The following is a 22,007-nucleotide window of genomic DNA, read 5'->3' on the forward strand; positions in this document are numbered from 1 at the left end:
TTCAGAGGCACCATTTCTCCTACAACCCACCCACAAAACTAGCACAAACATGCTCATCCTGGTCACCCACTCTGCTCCAGTTGCAGCAGTCTAGGAAGTAATTCATGACCACTCATTTGTAAAGCTACATTCCACAACTAGATACACAAAGTACTAACACATACTCTAGCCCATACGGATTCTTAATCAGGGAGGGAAAAAAAAAATAATATCAGACTCTCCATCCTCTCCCCCCCCCCCCCCATTTGAAAGGACATCATTTAGCCATCGAAATAAAAAAAAAATAAAAAAAATAGATAAGTAAAAACCCAAGACATGCGTTACATTAAAACTGCAAACTTTATTGTCAATTCTAAGTAAAGAACCTAGCGCAGTGTTTCCATATTCAGATCTCAAGTGTTCATGCTCAAAAGGCTTTAAGATACAAATTCTTTAAAACAGTTGAGATAACTACAATTTGAAACCACCACTTTAAAAACAAGTCAACTACATTTTATTTGAATAACGAAAAAAAAAAAAAAAAAAAAAAAAAAAAGAAGACTAATGGGCATAACACATTCATTCGAGACTGTCCTAGCCAATTCAGTTTAAATCCTTTCCATTTCTACATACACCATTACTTGCACCATCACAGCACTTTCACCTAGAATGAGAAAAAAAAAAAAAAAAAAAAAAAAAATGGTGTGCCCAGGTACAAACTCCACTGCAAAACCGGCTCTTATGGAGCCATTGTACAGAAGTCTGAAGGGTGTGGAATGTATGAAGCACATGTCTGCAACAGAACCAGTGCAAACCATGAACCCAAGGTAAAAATACAGCACCATTTACACATTAGCATTGAAGTAATTATTGTAATATGTGACCACACTACACTTTCATAGATAATCCAGACATTTGTTCACATCAACACTATATATCTGGGTAGAGCTATGAGCAGCATCTGCCTGAGTAAAATAGATATAGTGAACAGGGTTTTCAAAGACTGGTAAAATGAAGAAAATGAAGTCCCTAGTTGTAAGTCATACAGAACCATTTATGACACTAGTATTTAGCAGTCCACAAGATTGACCGCAATGTATTGCATTTAGTTAGTTCCAGAGGAGGATCGCCTTCCAAAAGAATTGGATGCCAGTCAGGATCCAAGCTGGACCTCAAATGAGATCAGACCATTCTTAAATGGTCTCCACATTAAATACATTTAGTACAATGCACCCACAACCTGGATAATGCAAGAAAAGTACAACAGGAATTTTTAAGCGTTGCTATAGATTACTACACAAGAATTCTAATTTAATAGGTTTGTGGATTTTATACCATTTTTATGAAAGATCAGACTGCAACACTATAGGAGCCTAAACAAATCCACAAATTGGAGCACAAACAAAGATGGCAGCTTTTTATTGAAAGCTTTCAAGTAGTATCAGATACAAATGGCAAGTGTAATGTTTTACTTGTGCTTTCAGTCCCTGCTGTTATGTGAATGGCAGACATGGCAAATCAATTCTGCAATAAATGTGACACTCACTACTTTATAAGTGCCCATGGACTTCTGTTGTGTCCGCTAACTTGAGTCACAACAGCACAGACTGAATACACAATGTACATGGACCAGAATCAGTCTGCTTTTGGTACCACTGGTTTGGCATCAGTTTTCTTAACAGCTGTACCTCAAGACAGAATGGATATGTAATGACTTGCCAGTATGTGGTTCTTCCAAGATGCAGCTCTCCAAATACTGATGACAGCAATCATATGGGGAGCTTCTTGAAAATTAATCACTGAATTATGGTTAAACTGACTTGTTCATCTCTATACACAAGGTTTAGAAATATTTTTGGTGAAATTGGGAGGGGGATGGGACCACAACACTTGTTGGAATGCCTAAGAAACCAATTAGATGCAATCTAGAAATTAAGACCCCAGTGCCATCAGCGGTGCAAAATCTCACATTAACAGAAAAGAAAAAAAAAAAAAAAAAAAAACCCTTACAAGTGAATGTGTGTCATGGTTAAGGTCATTGAATAGGCTTTCAATGTGCCGAGATTAGGTTTATGTCTCTGCAATCATTAACCATCTATGAAGTACAACAATGCTGGCAGTGAAGAGACGGAAGGCATGAGTTCAAAAATATACTAGCACAGCAGCCTGTGGCAAGACTGCCAGCACTATTAATGACCTGAGTAATGCAGCAGGAGACATAAGTTGTTCAGTCCTGTCAAGCGAGTTTTTTTTCCTTCAAAAGACATAGTATACAGATGAATTTCTCACTATGAATGTGGGCTACAAAAGAACATCTAGAAGAAGGACAAAGACGCAACATTGAAATTGAGGTCACTGGTCTTCTGAGGACTCTGCTGTGCCCCCCTCTTCCTCCTCATCCTCCTCCTCCTCTTCCGGCTGGAAAGAAATTAAGAAAAAATTAGTTATATTGCATAGGACTAGAACCACAGCTGTAACCATAACAAAATTAAAATATAAATGTGTGCCAACCTCAGTGCCCAAGGTGTATGTAATCTGCTCAAGGAGCAACCATTATGCAAAGCCAGTTTCTAGACCATTCCTTATTAAAGAAAAGTTTTCCAAATAAGCAATTCAGTCTGCTTCTTAAACAGCCTTTGGCTCTATCTGGCAACCTACATATTGCATCTGGTTAACGGTGAAAAGTACTCGGAACAAGTACATGAAGATCAAATAAGCATGGGAATCAGATGAGGGTTTAAACGTGTGGAAAGAACACAACAGAAATGAAGAGCAGCACAATAGTATTAAGACATTTTACAGCAGAAAAAATAGCACCAGGGAAAAAAATAAAATTATAAAAACAGCGCATAGCAGCGAAGACTATTACAAATACAATGTACACTGCAGATATGGCATCTTACAGCATAAACGCACACCGCAACATTTATGCATTGTATTACTGCAACAACCCTAAATACTATTCCAGCAGAGGATTGCACTCCATCCAGTTTACTATTCAGGTTTAAATACCGAAATTTATCAAAATTCAGAATGAAGGAAGCTACAGGTAGACAAATATCATTTACGATTTCCAATGAAAAACACACACAGAAAAAAAAAAAATTTATAAACAAGCTTACTTGTTTCTTAGCCACTTTATTTCTCCCACTGGTTTTCCCACTTTCAGGTTTCTGAAGATTAAAAAAAAAAAAAAAAAAAAAAAAAAAGTGTAAAAATGTGTAAAAATAGGTTAAAAATCAAGACAAATGCAACGGAGAACCCAAATTATCAACTGTGGTAAACACTAAAGACCAATTAAACTCCAATGTATTTTCACACACCTTTGGTTGAATGCATTCTAGTTGCATCAAAACTAAATTTCAGTTTTCTTTAGGAAGCTGCAACTAACTTTGGAGAGAAGCCTGTCCCCTGCTAGCATGCCTAGATAAGGACTCTTGGGGGTTGTGTGCCAGAATGCAAAATCTGGTGTAGCTATACATAAAAACCTGTCAGCTTCCAGGTTTTATTGTCAAAACATAATTGAACAAACTAGTTAGAAGCCGATTGGCTACCATGCACCAAACTTTGCACTCTCCAGTTTTAGTGAAACAACCCCTTGCTCTTGGGAAGCAGTCTCTTGGCAGAGCTCCAACATACCCCTGGTGGGCTTGTATACTCCAACATGAGCATGACCGATTGTAAAGCTACAAGTCTGACTCAGCATGGGTGTCAGACCTCTGCAAAGAGACCACTGCTTCCACCAAGAGCCCTTTTCTCCAGGAGGCTTTCCTGGCTGCTTTCTAAATAAAACAGCCTGAATATATTTCCTTTTAATGCACAGTATATAAAAAAAAAAAAAAAAAAAAAAAAGAAGTCTATGGTCACAGCATACACCTCACTTTATAACAGCTCAGCAATGCAATAGGAATACAAAAACTGTTATTTTTGACAACCCAATATAAAAACCACAAAAAAAACAAACCTTTATTTTCTTATGCTGAGATATTGCTGGTTGACAATGTTTACACAACTTTCTGTATTTCCTGTATGCTTTACAGCTTCTCTGCTGTTTTCTTTCCATTTCTAAGGATTACATATCCCATGGTACCTTTCTGCCTGCAAGCAGTGATTCCTGTACTTTCTCCCACCTCCAAAACTCCTCAGCACCTCTGTAGCTCAGAAGGCAGGCTCTGAATTCAGCGATTGCTTTGACGAGTAGGGACTGCTAAGGCAAATGCCAGCCAAATATTTAAGCCAAGTCCCATCTGCAGTGCAAATTGCTCCATAAATTGACTGTCCAACGACAGACACTAAGGCAGAAGTGTTTCTGGCCGAATGACCAGGTGAAAGGAAAGCCTAAAAACCTAGAACAAATGCAGGCAGCCACATGATAAACCTTCCAAGCTTCACCCTCTGTTCTTTGCCTGCACAACATGCAGTTTCATGGTGTTTGTTCCCTATATGCACAGCCAATACAGTATTGAGTAAATCTTCAAAATCCAGTGACAGAAATGTGTGTTCAAACATGAGGCATAGCACTGCATAGGTTAATGCATGACCTCTGTAGCCGACACTTCCTGTCAAACCATATATCCTACAATCCCTGGCTCTCCATTTAGTGCTTGAGCAAGTGAGTGCCTGTAAATTGCTCCGCCTGTTGATTAAGTGCTCACCGTTCGCATCCAGTACATGCCTTACCATTTCCTGTGTTGCATTACACTTGTGGGAGTGCTAATGTTATGTGACCTAGAAAAAGTTGCCTGTCCCTTTAGTGACTAGGAACAAGATAGATTAATGAATTCATGGACATAAGGAAATCTATCAACTGTGACAAACTGCAGCCACAACATGCAAGTCCATTAAAAAAGTTAGGCAGACACCAGGAATATCAACATTAAACTAATACCTAGCAAGACCACAAAAACATTTGAAGATTACATAGTTTGTCTGGTTTAGGTCAGGTGAGGAAATGGGCCATGTCATTCTTCAATCTTTAAGGCCTTTACTGGCTAGCCATGCAGTGGAGTACTGCATACAGATCATGGTCTTGAAAGATGCAGACTTTTCTCTACTACTGCTTGAAGAAAGTGTCTTCTAAAAACTGACAGTAGGTTTGGGAGTTTGAGTCCATCCTAAACCCAAAAAAAGGTCCAACCAGCTCATCTTTAATACCAGCCCATGCCAGTACTCCACTGAAGTGGAGCTCTGTATCTCCTACTGACCCAGCCACAGGCTCATCCATCTAGTTTATCAAGAGTCCCTTATCGCATCAGTCCATAAAACCTTTGAAAAAAATCTGTCTTCAGATATTTCTTGGCCCAGTTGAGGTTTCAACTTTTGTGTTTTGTTCAGTGGTCAGGTTTCAGCCTTCCTTACCTTGGCCATGTCTGAGCACTAAACACCTTGTACTTCTGGGAACTCCAGGTAGGTTGCAGTTCTCGAATATGACATCACTTGAGGCTAATGGGTTCCTGGTAGCTTCATTTAGTTCTTAAATCTTTGGCAGTTAATTTGCATTTTTTCCTCAAAAAGTTTCTTGTGACTGCTGGCTATTTGCAACAAAATTTTTGCTGGTTCTGTGATCAAGCCCCAATATCTTGGCCATTTCAAGTGTGATGCATCCCTCTTAAAGACTTCTACAATTTGACTTTTCAGTCTTAAAAGTTAATTTTTGGCCCATTTTGCTTGAGGAAAGGCTGCTTAATAACTATGCACATCTTTATATAAGGTGTGCATCTCAGTAGGACACTCCCTCATTACATATCGCCTGATATGTTTAAACCAATAAGCATTCAAGTTTATGAAGCTTTTAGTTGGACAATATAAAAAAAAAAAAAAAAAAAAAAAAATCTGAGCTGGCCAGAACTTTGAGTTAGTCTATTCCACAGCTCCTACTGTGAAGAAGCCTTTACGTCTTCAGGAAAAGATGTAACTTCCAAATATGGAAAGAGTGACCCATGTCCTCTGATGACCTTAAAGTGAGTAACTAAACCAAGTTCACTATATGGACAATTTACACATGATTATATGTCCACCTTGATCTCTTCAGGAGAAAATAAATACAGTTCCTCTCAGAGATGAGCTCTTCCATGACTCGTTTGGTTGCCCTTCCCTGCACTCTAGTTGCAATATCTTGCGAACTGGTGCCCAAAACTGAACTGCATATTTCAGATTAGGTCTTAATATTTGTAAAACTATATCCCTCTCTGGAGTCTACACCTCATTTAATACAAGGATTTTACTTGCTTTGGAAACCGCAACTTGGCACTGCATGCCATCAAGTCCATCTACCAGAACACCCAGGTCCTTCCCTACAATTGTCCCAGTTGTACTCCCCTAGTATATGTGATGCATGTGTTGTAGCCCCCAAGTGCATAAAAAAACAAAAACACAAAAAAAAAAAACTATGACAAAAGAGGTTTAATGTTGTTAAATGTAAATAGTGGATAGGTCAGATTGTAAGTAGGACACACCACTAATAACCTTAGACCATTCAGAGTGTGATTCATTAACCACTTCTCTCTGAATATGGTCTTTTAGCCAGTTCTCTCCATTTAGAAACTTTTTCCTAGCTTTTTGTAGACTTTGTAGACTAATGTTTACAATACCCTTAATTTGGGAGTTGCAGAATTAAATTTTTGGGTTTAATCTCTTTAAACAAAATAAAACCCAAAGTACTAGAGTTCAAATTTATAGTTTGTCAAACCCAGTGCAGAGTAGAAATTAAACTACCAAATGAGTTAAAAAAACCAAAACAAAAACACACCAAAAGGTGGCAAACTGAACAGAACGTATAAGGAATAGTATTTTCTTGAGGGACATATGCAGCACTCACCTTACTATTCGAGGTTTCCTTGCGGCCTTTCTTTGTACTGCCTTTAGGGCGGCCACGTGGACGTTTTGTGGTGGGAGAACCACTTGGCTCCTGCACAGAACACAGACATTAGCCTATAAGTGGTAAATCCCAAATTCAATTTGACATTTCCATTTATTAACACACGTGATCAAATACCCCCAAAAGAAAGCTCTGTGTGGAGGGGGGTCGAGAGAGCACCAAAATTTAATTTAAGTACAGCATCGCATGACCGTGCAATTGTCAAATTGTCAGTTAAAGTAACGCAGTGCCATATCTTAAAAAAAAAAAAAAAAAAAAAAAAAAGTGGCCTGGTCAGGAAGGGTGATAAAGCCTCTTGAGGAAAAAGTGGTTGAGGCAATAAAAAAGGGGTGCATAGTACACATTAACCACTGATGGCAAAAACCTTCATAGTGCACTATACATTTGTCATTGTTTGACTGAGCACAAAATCTGATCAGAAAAAAAAAAGTGATGGGGAGGGGGTAACCACCTATCATGTTGAACCCCCAACTAAGCAATCCAGCCTCAAATGTGTGGTTTAATACACAAGGAAAAGCCCTTGACAACAAGAACTGTCCGTTACCATTTTAGCCTGGATTTAGAGGGCAGGGTATTTTGTGTACACACAAAACCATTTTCAGCCAATGACCCGATGTTAATCTGATATGGCTAGACCAGCATCAGAGGATATGAAAGACTAAGGAGATTAGAATTTTACTCAAAGTACTTGTTCACCTCAATTATCAAATTGTGAAAATAAAATTTAATCTGCTTATGACTGGGTATTCAAAGTGAACACTGTAAACTGAAGAAACTACTTTAGTAGTATTGCCCTCAGTGTTACAGCAGAAAAGTACCATTTTGTGGACCGATTTAGAAGAATTGACCCTAGTGTAGTAAAATTGGAGAGCTTGTTTGCCATCTAGGTGGTTTAAAAATGTAGGAGTTATTAAAAAGTGTAAAATGGCCACCAAACCCATATAAAAAGGAAACTCCTACAAAGCATCAACATGGTAAGCTACTGTTCAAACCAATTTTTTTTCAAATGTTTGTAATAACTCTAGAATAGTCAGTATGATTTAACTGTACTCACTTTTGCATTAGTTTGTGCTTGGGATGGAGAGCTTGACCTTGCTGGTTGGCTTGAGGCCTCCTAAACAAAACAGATTTACAGATAAAAGATTTACCATAGGTTTGACAACTTGTACTGCAGGCTTGACAAAAGTAATTGTGTATGTAAAATTACAGTGTTCTGAGTTTTCTTGGATGGTCAATGAATGCTCTGAAAGCAGCAGTAAAAACTTTAGTTAATTTCACTTGCCAAACCCAGGCCCAATTACTGCCAGACCTGTTGAATCAAGAAGCTGTGAGAAAGTGAAACATGCTAAAATCTCAAAGCAAATAAACTCAAAAACATAAGAAACTAAGTAATTGATGTGCATCAGGAAAGTGTTACAAAGCCATTTCTAAGGCTTTGGGACTCCAGAGAACCACTGTGAGCCATTATCCACAAAGAAAAAAAAAAAGCCAGACTCCTCACATTTTCCCAAAAACATCTCGATTATCACTAAGATTTCGGGCAAATATTCTGTGGCCTGAGAAGAAAGTTGAACTTTTTGAATTGCGTGTCCTGTTACATCTGGTGTAAAACTAAAGCACCTGGACGAATTCACCGCTGACACCACACTTTGAAGTAGCCTAGTAAAAGTTTAGAATCTGATTAAGGTCATGCCACAGTATCTCAAATAGGCTATTCATGCTCAAAAACCCAATGTGGCTGAATTAAAACAATTCTGCCAAGAGTGGGCCAAAATTCCCTGGATAATAACTGGATTGTGCAGCACATGGAAGGGCGACATGTCAAAGCAGCTCAACTTACCAACCAGCAACAAATCGAATTGTCCTAACAGTTCATATTAAAAACAGGGGTTTAGTTTGAACACATTTGTGCCTTTTACGAGGGTTTGACATCAATGTCGTTGCTTGACATCAATTTTTGATTGTGCCACCCTTGGTGGCAATTACTTTTCCACATAGGGGCAGGCAGGTTTGGACAGATTTCCTTTGAATGGAAAAATGAAAATTGAAAAACTGCATTTTCTCAGATTATATGAGGTTGATGAAGGAATCCTGTGCCATGGTGTGTGACTGCAAGATTCCTCTGCGGTTAGAATGCTGGCTGCTGCTGGCAGAAGGTCTTCCAACAGTCCCATCTGAGCAGGAATGGACATAGGATTATCAAAGTTCAGCAAGTCCCTACTGAACCTAATCTATGGGCAGCTTAATTTCAGAGCACCCCTTTCTTGGGAGCTCCAAGAAGCTGCAACAAAGTTTTCTGGGTTTAAACGTTTTAGATGCCAGAAGGCCGCAAAATTTTTAAATCTTTCAACATTTTTATTCTTCAGGGTCTTTCAGAAAATGTTTGAGGTCCAAATTTGTCACATGGCATTTGCAAGAGTTCCATCAAGCACATTTTTACACACACTTTTCATAAAAAGGAGGTTGTACCAAGTAGATAGCCAACAATGCACATGCCCAAAGGATGTACTTTGTGCCCCAAATTTTTCCATAGGCAACACTAACCACTAACCTACAGGGCACTTCTACCCCCTTCCTGCCCAGGCCAATTTCCAGCTTTCACGCTGTTGCACTTTGAATGACAACTGTGCGTTCATGCAACACTGTACCCACTGTATTTTTTTTGAGACAGCTTTGTTTTGGTGGTATTTAATCACCTCTGGGTTTATTTTTTCTTAAACCAAAAACCACTGAAACTTTTGAAAAAAAAAGTTTTTCGTTTGTTATAAATTTTTGTAAATAAGTGATTTTTTCCTTCACTGATGTGCGCTAATGAGGCTGAAGTGATGGGCTCTGATAGGCTGCACTGATGGGCATTGAAAGGCAGAAATCATATGGCACTGATGCACACTGATAGGTGGCACTGAAAGGCAGCTCAGATGGGCACTGATATGCAATCGTAGGCACTGAAATGTGGCACTGGCAGGTGGCACTGCTGGGGCTACACAGATCAGGGCACACGGATCATCAATGCCCTGATGATCAGCGTACATGTCCCCTCTGAGGGATGCAGATTACCAGCTCTCCTCTCGAGCTGTCAGCATGACACCTTTAACAGAGTTCAGCAGGGGCAGCTCCAAAACATGTGAGGAGAGAAATGCCGATAACCAGCATTTCCCTATTTACATGCGATCAGCTGTGATTGGACAAAGCTGATCACATAACCGAGCTGACATCTTCAGCTCTTTCCGTTGATTGGTGATCCACTGTGTCTGAAGGGACACAGCTCCCGGAGCCACGCATGTGCGGTTAGAATGGGAGGAAGCTGGAAGATAATATAAAGGAACCACAGAATTTCTGAAACCCTCAAGCCATGGCAGAAGTCTAACACAGGTTTGTCCAGCACCAGATTGGTCATGACATGAGCCCATTCCTCATGCCTTGGCTAATACTCGGCCATATTTATTTCCACGTTCATAAAGATGGGCATAGTACCGAATATTGTACCTTATTTTCCTGTCTTGCCAATGTGTTAAAGTGGTCTATAAAAAGCGTCAAATCAGTAGCGGTTGTTGGGTCCAACTGACTTATGTTACTATTACAGCACTGAAGTAGATTGATTCCTTTTCATCCCAGATACAATTTGACCAGGTGTGTCCACCTTTAACAAAGTTCAGCAGGGGCAGCTCCCAAACTCATCCTTACAGATTTTCTCTCCCCCCCAACATCAAATGGGGGGGGGAAAAGCCTTATTCAATGAGTCTACAAAGTCAGTTTTAACTTGAAGCGATGAACAACCAATCTTATTTGAATTATGATTGGTTGCCATTTATTGCTTTTCCTCAACTTGTTCCTTGCATTCTTTAAAAAAATGCCACTAGATTACAGGTCAGTCTAATATAAGCTGCTCTGCAGGTTCTAAAAATATGGTTGACCAAAGCTGGCATCAAACTAGTTGGAATACAAGTTTCAGCCACTGTGGCAGAAACATTGAAGCCAAATGATTACCCAGCTAGAAAGTCTCAGTATTACTCTTGAAGATGCTGAATTTGGAGATCAGTGCCAACAGCGGCAAAGGGGTTAGTGCTCTTTGTAGCACTAGGGTTCTGGATTGGATTCCCATTACACTAGGGACAGCAAATGCATATTACAATCTTCTGGCGTGTACAATTTTATTCTAAATCAACAAACAGAGAAGACGTGAGTCATGAAAAATCTCCCACCTGTGGCTTCTTCCGTGGACGACCTCTACCACGCTTCTCTGTCTCCTCCGTAGAAGCCCCCTTTGCTGCTGCCTTAGCCTTTGAGTCACTCATTTTGAACTATCTACAGAAAACAATTTATAGGCAATTAAAAGCACAATTTTTGTAGCATGTTAAAATCACCAGTAATTGCATTCAAAGTTTTCTCAATTAAGTCTACATAACTATAGGAAAGCAGATCCAAAAGAGATAATCGCTTGGAAGAAGATAAATTTGGCAATTTTGCATCCAAAGAGGCCAAAAAAGTTAACCAGATTACTAAGTGCTAGTCTCTACATACAGGGCCATTCATAAAGTATGCACTCCCTTCACTTTTTTCAATATGTTGCAGCCTGATAAATGTAAATTCAGGTTTTTCTCATTAAGCACTTGCCCTCCAGAGGATTTAACCCCCTTCCTGACCAGGCTTTTTTTTGCGGTTCAACTGCTAATTGCACGGTTGTACAATGCTGTACCCAAATGAAATATATGTCCCTTTTTTCACAAATAGAGCTTTTAGTGGCATTTAATCACCTCTGTGGGTTTTAATTTTTGCACTATAAACAAAAAAAAAAAAACGCAAATTTTGAAAAGAGTTTTAACTTTTGGTTATAAAAAATATCAAATAAACTCAAAGTTAGTCATAAATTTAGGCTAAAAATGTATTCTGCTACATGTCTGGTTATAAAACAAAAACACCCCCCCCACACAAACAAAATGTACAAAATGTATATTAAATGGTTTGTGAGAAAGATGCATACATACGGGCATTACAACCCCCCCCCCCCCAAAATGGCCTGGTTGTAGCTTTTTGGAAAGCAGACACCAAGGATTTTGCAAAAAAAAAAAACAAAAAAAAAGAAAAAAAAAAAAAAAAGCCATGTTGAGCCCTTGGAACTTTTTTTGCCACAATTTTTTTTTTTTAATTTTACACATAGCTGTCACTAACTCAGTGTTTCTCAATTCCAGTCCTCATGGACCCCCAACAGGTCATGTTTTCAGGATTTCCATTATTTTGCACAGGTGATTTGATCAGTTTCACTGCCTTAGTAATTACCACAGCTGTTTCATCTGAGGGAAATCCTGAAAACATGACCCGTTGGGAGTCCATGAGGACTGGAGTTGAGAAACACTGCTTTAACTGCTTGCTGTCCAGCCACTGTAGAAAAACAGCCACAAGGTGGCACTGCTGGGCAAAGTCATTGTTTAAAACGCAAAATCACGTTTGCAAAACAGGTAGGGGACATGCACGAGGCGCGCGCCCGCCCTACCCATCCATCGCGGCAGCAGGTGTCAATCACTGGGTCCCAGCCTGTCATTACCTGCCGGGTCCCAACGATCGCCAGCAAACAGTGACACAGGGAGCAGAGCTGCATTGTAAACAATGCAGCTGTGCTCTGTCAGCTCCTAACATGGATTCCTGTGAAGTACACCCCCCCTCACAGTTAACCCTTTAATGGCCTAAAAAAGTTAACCCCTCCCTCCCCAGTGCCATTAGTACAGTGTGTTTTTGCACTGATCACTGTATTGGTGCCACTGGGGATGTCAGTGACCCCCCCCCCCCCATGTCAAAATGTCTGCCGCAGTCCCGCCATAAGTCGCTGATCACCACCATTATCAGTATTAAAAAAAAAAAAAAATCCCAATATCTTTCCCGCCATTTGTAGACGCTATAACTTTCATGTAAATTAATTAATTTACACGTATTGGGATTTTTTTTTTTTTACCAAAGATATTTCGCAGAATACATTTTGGCCGAAATTTGATTTTAAATTTTTTTTACTGGACATGTTTTATAGCAAAAAGTCCAAAATATTGTTTCCCAAAATTGTCAGCCTTTTTTTTAGCACAAAAAAAAATGCACAGGCAAACACCACCGAAAGAAAGCTCAATTTGTGGGAAAAAAAAAATTAAAAAAAAAAATGTAAATTTAATTTGGGTGCAGTGTTGCAGGACCGCACATTTGTCAGTTAAAGTAACGCATAGACGTAACACAAACCACTTCTGTAACAGTTTCCTGACTGCCCTATAGCAGAAATACTGCTACAGGGCGGCATGGGTGCGCAAAATCACAAATATATTATTTGAACACATGATTTGCGCTCCCGTGGTTTTCACGCCCCTCCCAGATAGCGCCAGATTACACCAGTCATCACATTTAACCCTTGATTGCCAGGAGCATGCTCATACACAGTAAACCTCCATTGCTAGTATAGTGTCTGAACGGATCAATATCTGATCAGCACTATACCAGCGTTCACATTAGTATAGTGTCCCCAAAAATGCAGCGTTAGCGGGATCAGCCCCGGCACCAGCCAGCACCTGCTTTTGGCCCCTACGCTTATCACCCCCCCCCCCTCTCCCCCAGTAAGTGCAGTGTCAGTAGGTCACTGTCACTTGATACATTGCACACAAAACCGCAGAGTTCGCAGAATCAGGCCTGATCTCCGTTAGCACTTGCCGGTAAATTTTGATGACTCTCATATGCAGCAGAGTGCCAGTACTAGTGCCGCTCTACCTTTTGGTGAACTGGAGAGTACCAGCGGTCTAGTACATCTGTCTTTCACATACCTCCTTGATTTTTGGAGCAGTTTTTCACAGAATATCTGTATGTGTTGATTGTGGATCAAAGCAATTTATATGCACAACAATTTTGCCGCCAAACCAAATTCAAACCTTGTCAGACCAGTCGCATGGAAACTCATTACGGTTTCCGAATTTACATTTTTTTTGGGCCTAACCCTCAACATGGGCATTACTAAAAGAAATGAATTGTGGTTGTATTGGTCCGCAGACCCGATTCATCATATACCGTGTTCTCTGCTGCCATGGCCAGACAGATACGAGAGTATAATGTGTTTTATGCATTTCAACGGCAATACACTGTCATCCTCGGGGTGACCCTGAATTTGATTGGCTCCACAAAATTCAGCCACTCACAAATCACCTTCACCAAAAATTTGCAGATGTCTATACTCCCCAGCAAAAAGTCTGCGTTGAGTCCCTCCTTAATTTTTATGGCCGCCTTGCATTCAAACAATTTCTCCCCAGCAAGCGTGCCAGATATGGGGTCAAGATGTAGAAGACCTGTGAGAGGACAACAGGCTATACTTATAAGTTTCAGATTTACAAGGGGATAGTCATGTGGAGCCCCCCGGATGCCCAGACTACATGGGGAGCAGTGGCAAGTTTGGGACTTGGTGTCATCCTTTTTCCATATGGGGTACCACTTCTACGTGGACAATTTTTATTCAAGCGTGCCACTACTTAGACATTTGTGCAATCTTAGAACTGGCGCATGTGGTAAAGTGTGACCTAATGTGTGCCCACCATTAGAAGTGGGTGGATGCAGGGCGGTATATTCTAATGGTGGGCATACCACACGCTTTCATTAAGTCCACAGGCTGCATACAAAAAAAAAAAATAATAATAATAATAATATATAGCATATACTCCCAGCAAGGACCAGCGGTGTACTGGTACAACACTGGACTTTGAATGGTTATACCAGGATGTTTACAGCAACAGGCATCATCCTGGTATCGTTTTTTCAGCTGGCGATTGGCTTTCATGTAAAAGGAATCCTAGTGGCCAATTAGCTGCAGGATTGCTTTTACAAGCAGCGGGATATGATGCCTTCTTGGGCAGTCCTGTGCCATCGGGGGAACCTGAGAACGCAGCCGGTGTTTCTGCCAGCTGACCATAGAGCTGATTGGGGACCAGAGAGGCGCCAATCATCTCTATAGTCTAAGAATTGGGAAGCTACGAGCATTTCATCACTTCAGTTTCGCAGGATATAAACAGTGGCATTTGTACATTGGGAAAGCATCTTATCACACAGATTTTGGTTTGATTAGATAATGTAAAGGCAGAGGAGATATCTGATAGACCCCAGATTTCTCAAAAAAGAATATATGACAATGCCCATTGAAGTTATAGGGGATATTTGCATTCCCTGTCATAGCATTAAAAGTGATGAAAAAAACCAAGAGGGGCAAAGAGGAAAAGCAAAAAACAAATAACCAAGTACAGTACAAACTGGACATACCAGCAAGAGACTAATCCAAGTGTTATACCGTAAGGCCCTAAGCCTCCACCCACCCAGCCCATATCCTATCAAATTTAGCTTGACAATTACAGCCAATTTTCATCCCGAGACTGTCGGCTGAGCAGACTGTTTCCTTTTCAACAATTTCTCTTCTAGCATAGTAGAAAGCATAGAAGACAGTCTTATGCTGAGATGTCTCCATAAGGTCCAAGAGACCTAGCAACATAATCAGCAAATCCATGGGAATAGACAGTTTACTAACAGCATTACTAGTATCTAGCACCCCAACCCAGAAGGGGAGAAGCTTGGAACATTCCCAAAACATATGGAGAAACATGCCCACCTCCATATCAAGGCAAGGGCATATGGCCGATCAAGATATGACAGCCAAGCACAGCGGGGTGTAATATACTCTATGGATAAATTTAAGCTGTATAAAGTGGTCCATGGCTGAGATCATGGTAGGGAGGCACTGTAGAAGTCAATCCTCCCAATCATCCTCCGATAGCGAAGGGAGGTCTGTATGCCATTTATCAAAAAGCACCTGCATTCTAGGGGTATCAACAGGGAATGGAGAGCAGATAACGGCTTAGGCAAATCCTCCATTAACAAATTTTCCAACAGATCCATCTGAATGGTCGGAGAAGGAAATTCAGGGGCCACTGCATTACGCAATTGGAAAAAAAACCCAGGAGAAACATGCAATTAGCAGGCCATAATTGTGTTTGAGTTCAAAACAGAAGCAGGACACCACTAGGCATAATATGGTGCAACATTTTAATGCCATATGAAGCCCATACCACTGGATCTAGTATCATATGCAGATGGGGGAGGGCAGGGTTGCCTCAGTGGTGTGTGAGGGGAGTGCGAGTTATTTATCCAAAATTGAACTCTAGCCCAACTCCACACCCATCGTCAGCATAGGAAGAGTGGTGGTCGAGTTGGACTTTGGACCTCTATGAATTAGGTTACGAAGTTCAGAATACAAGCCCAGTATTGCCACCTTCAGGATCACCACAGCATTATCCCTAGGCTGGGAGAGCCACCATTGCACCGTGACCAGCTGCCCAGTAATATAGAAGCAATTTAGGAAGTGCCTGGCCACTGTGATTAATAGGCAAGTGCAGCGTGGAGCAGGAAAGTCTAGGAGCTCTTCCAGCCCAAATAAACCTAGAGACACCATCCACATGATGGAAAAAAGGATTGCGGGATCTGCCCCGGAGTACGCAAAAAAACCCACGATAACGCCGGTAGAAATATTCTTAAAAAGATCAACCCCACCGTTGGTGCCAATTGGAGGAGGAAGACCAAGCAGTAGATTTAGTCTGCAACTGTTGCAAAAGTGGATGAAGACTGTCTGCTAGATACTTCTAGTCACGTTACACCCATGTACTTAAAGGGAGAGACCAATCTAATAGGGGCAAAGGAAACATCAGGTAAGAGGAAACAGTACAGACTTCTTCCAATTAATGCGAATACCAGAGTAGCTACCCAAGTGATCGATAAGACTCAGCGCCTCTCTGAGACGAATTACAGTCCCTCAAATACAAGTGTTGTCAACATACAGGGAAACCCTATCCTCCCAGTCATGCACCTGTAGGCCATGTAAAGAATCAGAAGAGTGGATCAGGCAGGCCATGGGCTCAATCGCCAAGGCAAACAAGCCTGGTGAAAGCAGACATTCCAGCAGAGTGGTCCTATGGAGCACAAAGGGGGAGGGGGGAGGATATGGTTAGTACATACTCTTGCAAGTGGCACACTGTAAATGCACCTAATCCAAGAAATGAAATTTGGGACAAATCCAAATCAACGCAGTGTTTCCTATAGATACTCCCACTCAACCAAATTGAAGGCCTTCTCGGCATCCAGGGACAGCACCACCCCAGGGTCATCCCCGTTGCGAGCCGCAGAAATATTGGCGAGCAGTCTCCATATGTCAATATCCGTACCCTTCCCGGCATAAAACCCATCTGATCATGATGCACCACCACAGAGATAACCAAACCCAGTATCCCAGCCAGCACCTTAGCAAGTACCTTTGCATCAGTATTTAGGAGGGAGATTGGCCGGTATGAGGAGCATTGATTTGGGTTCTTCCTGGGCTTCAAAATCACCACTATCACCGCTTGAAGCATGTCAAAGGGCAGAGTTCTTATCTCAAGGAGTGCGTTAAGTGTTTGAAAACGGGGAGCCGTTTGCTCAATGTACGTTATATAGAATTCAATTGGAAAGCCACCTGGGCCCGGTGTTTTGCCAGATTGGAGAGCGCCAATCGTCTGCTGGTTCTTCTCCAAAGAAATCTGTGCCTCCAACCGCTCCCTTTGGACTGCAGAGAAAGGAGGCGGGTCAACATGATCCAAATATTGGGACAAATCATGTGGTGTGAAGGCGGCTCTGCAGGAATAAACTGGCAAATCAGTCAGCAAACTGATGGTTAATGGAAAGTGATCAAGAATCCTGGAACAGTCTTGATCACTATATTGGACAGAGCAGATTGTTCCCTAGCTAATCAAGCCAGAAGGCAGCCCGCTTTATCACCCCTTTATCATCCTGTTCAAAAATAAGTTTTATGCAGCATAGCCTTTTGGGATTCTTCCCTAGTAGCCAGCTGTAGGTTGTGATTACCAACAGGACCTGGGATTGAGTACATAATTGGATTCAGCTTCCTGCACCCTCCAGTCCACCAAGTCCACCGTCTAACCTGTAGCCCCCTCTATCAGGGTCCGATATTGACCCCCAAGAGTAGCCTTACAAGTCTCCCAGGTATTAGTAGGCGCAGCAATATTCTCAGAGTTCCAATAATGCTCCAATGCCTTCCCTATAGGGGGTTCTACATCAGGATCAGTGATCCAATACAGAGAACCTCCAGACTTTCCCCCAGGCATCAGCAATGTAAGAGGAGTGGAGCATGATCACAAATCCCTCATTTCAAGATTGAAATCTCTCAAATCCTCGCTAAAAGTGCAGGTGTAACAAAGCTCAATTCTAGATAAAGTTCTATGTGATGCTGAGTGACAATGGTATGCCCTGGTCCCAGGATTTTTCCACCTCCATCTGTGAGCTAGTAAAGCTCCACCCACTCGGCCAACTCCAACTCCCTGCTGGCATCCGGATATAATTGATCAACACTAGGGTCTGGAGTAAGATTAAAATCACCAGCAAGAACATGGGATGTGGGATAGGAGACCAGGAGCGGGGTCAAGGCAGCCAACAAACACGCGGAGGTGGAAAATAGAGCCCAAAAATTGCCATTTCAAAGCAGTTAATCATTGCATGGATTATAACATTTACCCTCGGGATCCAGCCTGAGACGGAGAGTGAACAGCAACAACTTGTGTATAAGGACACTAACCCAAGCTCTGAGACCCAGCATCCTACAGTCCGCCAAATGGGTTTCTTACAAAATACAAATGCGGGGCATAGGACTTGAGAAATTGGAAGACCAAAGAACACCTAACGGGGCAGTTGAGGCCCTGCACATTCCAGGAGATGCGTTTAAAATCAGAAGGTGCCATAAGATGAATATTGGAGAACGAATTTGTAACCACTCAGGCTGAACCCCAGGAAGGAAACAGAACTGCAAACCAAACATCAGAAAGATCAGTATAGTAGCTGAATACCCTGCAAAGACTGAAGCACAAAAAATAAAAAACGTACCTTGCAGATAAAACAAAACACTCAAAAAAACAGAGCAAGTCAGAAGAGCTACCATGTTGGAGATGCCGCCTCATAGGTAGTGGGGAAAATCACTCAGCCTTGGCTGAGGGCACCAACTTAAAATTACAACCTGCGAGACAGATTATCTGGGATTCCCAATGTAACTAGTGGAGCACAACAGATAGCCGTGCGACTAAGCTTCCAAGGATGCAACAAGTTCAGCACTGAGATCGTAAGGTTTCCAACCAGGATGTTGCCTCCTCAGGCACAGTGAAGAAGCGCATGGTTTCACCATCCTGAACGCTGAGCTTCTCAGGGAACAAGCCATAAGGCTTGTTGCATGTACTTGAGCCTTAACAGTATCAAAGGATCGACGCTGCCGTTGGGTATCGACCAAGTAGTCAGGAAACCACATTATCTTGCGATTTTCATAGCGCAATTCCCCCCAGGCCCTGACCATCCTTTGCGCCATATCTCAAACCCGGTAGTCAAGCAGCTTAAAAATAAAGGCGTGTGGCAGCAAACCAGGTTGACCCCTAGCTGCTGGCATTCAATGGGCTCTCAACCACAAAAGCAGCTGGAAAAGGTGGCTTGCAGCAGCAAGGCGCAAAGGAGGTCCTTCGTAAACTGAGGCAGATCATCACCCTCTACCCCTTCAAGACCCACCACATGGAGGTTGTTATGCCTGCTACGATTCTCCACATCCTCTGCTCTGGTCTCAAGGTATTTGACCTTAACCCGCATCTCTGCCAAATAGTGATGCAGAGGACACTATCCCCGCTGACAGTGGATTACCAATTCCTTAACCCATGACAGACAGTACCGCTACTTAAATTACTGTATGCATTTATTTCCTTTTGTGAATTGACTAAGGTCTTTTTATGCAGTATTTACTGAGTGCTTTTGCCATTTCCAGTAAATACTAGCAATAATGAATTGACATTTTTCAGTAAGCTTAGCCCAGACCTTCCCACGTGCGGTTTGTTTTTGGAATTTTTTTTTTTTTTTTTTAAGCGGTTACTATTTCAATGGGAAGAGGCGTTTGGGGAGTTAAAAAAAAAAAAAAAAAAAAGAAAAAAAAGCCTCAAACATGCCTCAAAGATGCTGCAAGCAGGAGTTTTTACACCGCACACACAACACCTCAGTGGGAAAACGTACATAGATATACATTCACAAACACAGGGAAGCAGTTCTTTTCAGGTAGGTTTTTTTAATGCAATGACGCTTCAAAAACTCCAGTGTAAAAGCAACCTTAGTTCTGCTTTATGATTTACTGCTGTTCAGGGACCTGGGCTTCAGCAAAATGGCAGCTTCTAGCAAGAAGAAACAGGAACAATGCTGGAGGCAATTTACAGCACACTTATTTTAGCATAATGTGAAATGTATGTTCCTTGCTAAAGAACATTTAACGTTTTTATGGGTAAGTTCCACTTTAATAAATGCAAGCCATACAAGTATACAGATTGCTTAAAATGCTTACACCTGTGGATACTGTAGATGTGATGCTCTCAACCCTACAGGCATGGTGAACATGCATTTAAAACATATCTAAAACTAAAAACCTTGAACCTTACCAATCCTTAGATGTGATGGCTGCATTACATTTTCCGTTTTCCTTTATACATGTGAAGCTACAGTCACATGAGCATAGCTTATTTGGAACGTTTAAAAAAGGCATTTTTCTGTTATATAAGGGAATTATTGTACAGGATCCACTTTGGGGCAGGATTGCATGTTTTAGTCCGACATGTGGAATTTCTTCCAGATGCTCCCAATGAAGTCTGTAGCAATTGTGCATAGAGATGGACGCGGTCATCCATCTTGCTAAGGATCCTCCTTCTTGTATCATTTCTACTCCCAAATCAGCTTCCCTCCAATTTCCCCCCTCCCTCATGAATGTGGTCTGTATGATGCCAGAGATCACAAGCACAGTGGGAGAGCTGCCTGGTTATAAATCCCAAACTAGCTGGGGCCCGGGTGTCTGTTAGCTTCTCAGATATCGTAAAACCATAAACCAGTCCTTCACTGAGCTTCAAAGACATTCCAGCTAGCTGTAAAACAGACTCGCATTTAAAAATCCCCTTTTCCATATAATTTTATATCTGGAGATATGGAAGACTTACAAGGAAACCAAGCATATATTCAGATCGGTCACTTTACAAGTTGGCTGATATATTACACCCCCTAGCTGAAATCTACAGGAGAGCAGAAAGTAATCTCCTTAACTGTCCTAAGCAGGTATGTCATTTAATATCTAGACGTTCAGCAGATGCTTCTGCATATTAATCTACTAGTGGCAAGGCTGCTACATGCACCAAGGGTAAGTTATGGATCATGATATAAACTGGGAGGGATTTTGGTTCTAGCTTGGGTCTCTACCTGCAACACCCTCCCCAAATGAGGAAATTGGTTCTCTGCTTCAAGGAGACACCCTGCTGAGTTCCTAGAAAGGCTGTTAGGCTTGGAGCAGAAATTTAAGTTAAGTAGGTCGGTTGAAGAATCCTCCCTTTTAACATCGGAACCAACTTTGGGAGATAAGGCACCCTTTTGGCTCAGGAAACTTTTATCTGCTTAACCCAGGACTTTTGGCAAGTACTCTCTAAACTTCTGTTATCTCTTGGCTGTGTTATTATATATTAGGCTGCATCTTTTTCTATAAACATTTTTATTGCACCCTTTTGACCTTTTTAGTAATAAATCCTATTATCTGAAAAGTGTTGAACGGTTTCTAAAGCTCTTTAATGCAAACCAAGAATCCCTGTCTATGAAGAGTGCTACTGTGTTTTAAACCGTCTGCGGTGACATTGTGTATACAAACATCATAGTGTTATTGCTGATATTGCAGTTTCCTCTGTACAAAAAAAACCCACAAACAGAACTGCTTGAAAAGAAGCTCCTGTACTTGAGCAACACTCATGTGTGCAGACCCTTTATGGCTCATCTATGCATGCACATGGTGCAGGTAGTTCAGCCCTTATGCCAATGGGCTGCCCTACACAAGTGAAACATGGGGAAAGGAGCCCCTAACCCTTTATTTTATTTATTTATTTTAAAACTGTGCCGCACTGAATTGCTCCATGCAGTTGAAATCAAACTGCAAATAATGGCACCCCCACACGTCTGCTAAAGTGCAGTACGTTTTTCTGTGGGTCAGGAACGTGCGCAATTTCACATGCATTCACACAGATTTGAGCCTAGAGGTCAACAGTGGAATTTTTAGGGCTTG

General features: G+C 41.4%; 1 protein-coding gene across 2 annotated transcripts in view; it reads right to left on the minus strand.

Moving 5' to 3' along the window:
- Positions 1-320: 320 nt before the first annotated feature.
- The window catches only part of LOC149452919 (uncharacterized), a 28,426-nt gene continuing 6,739 nt past the window's right edge, over positions 321-22,007 (minus strand). For both annotated transcript variants that reach the window (XM_089688772.1, XM_089688773.1), the window contains exons 2-6: positions 11,059-11,161; positions 7,911-7,970; positions 6,797-6,886; positions 3,102-3,152; positions 321-2,397 (exon numbers count right to left, since the gene is read on the minus strand). In XM_089688772.1, coding sequence (XP_089544898.1) covers positions 2,332-2,397; positions 3,102-3,152; positions 6,797-6,886; positions 7,911-7,970; positions 11,059-11,151 — 360 coding nt within the window. In that variant the 5' untranslated portion in view covers positions 11,152-11,161 and the 3' untranslated portion in view covers positions 321-2,331. The remainder of the gene's footprint in view (positions 2,398-3,101; positions 3,153-6,796; positions 6,887-7,910; positions 7,971-11,058; positions 11,162-22,007) is intronic.

Source organism: Staurois parvus, unplaced genomic scaffold (assembly GCF_062004578.1).
Source record: "Staurois parvus isolate SC_StPar_1 unplaced genomic scaffold, SC_StPar_1.0 ptg000454l, whole genome shotgun sequence".
NCBI lineage: Eukaryota > Metazoa > Chordata > Amphibia > Anura > Ranidae > Staurois > Staurois parvus.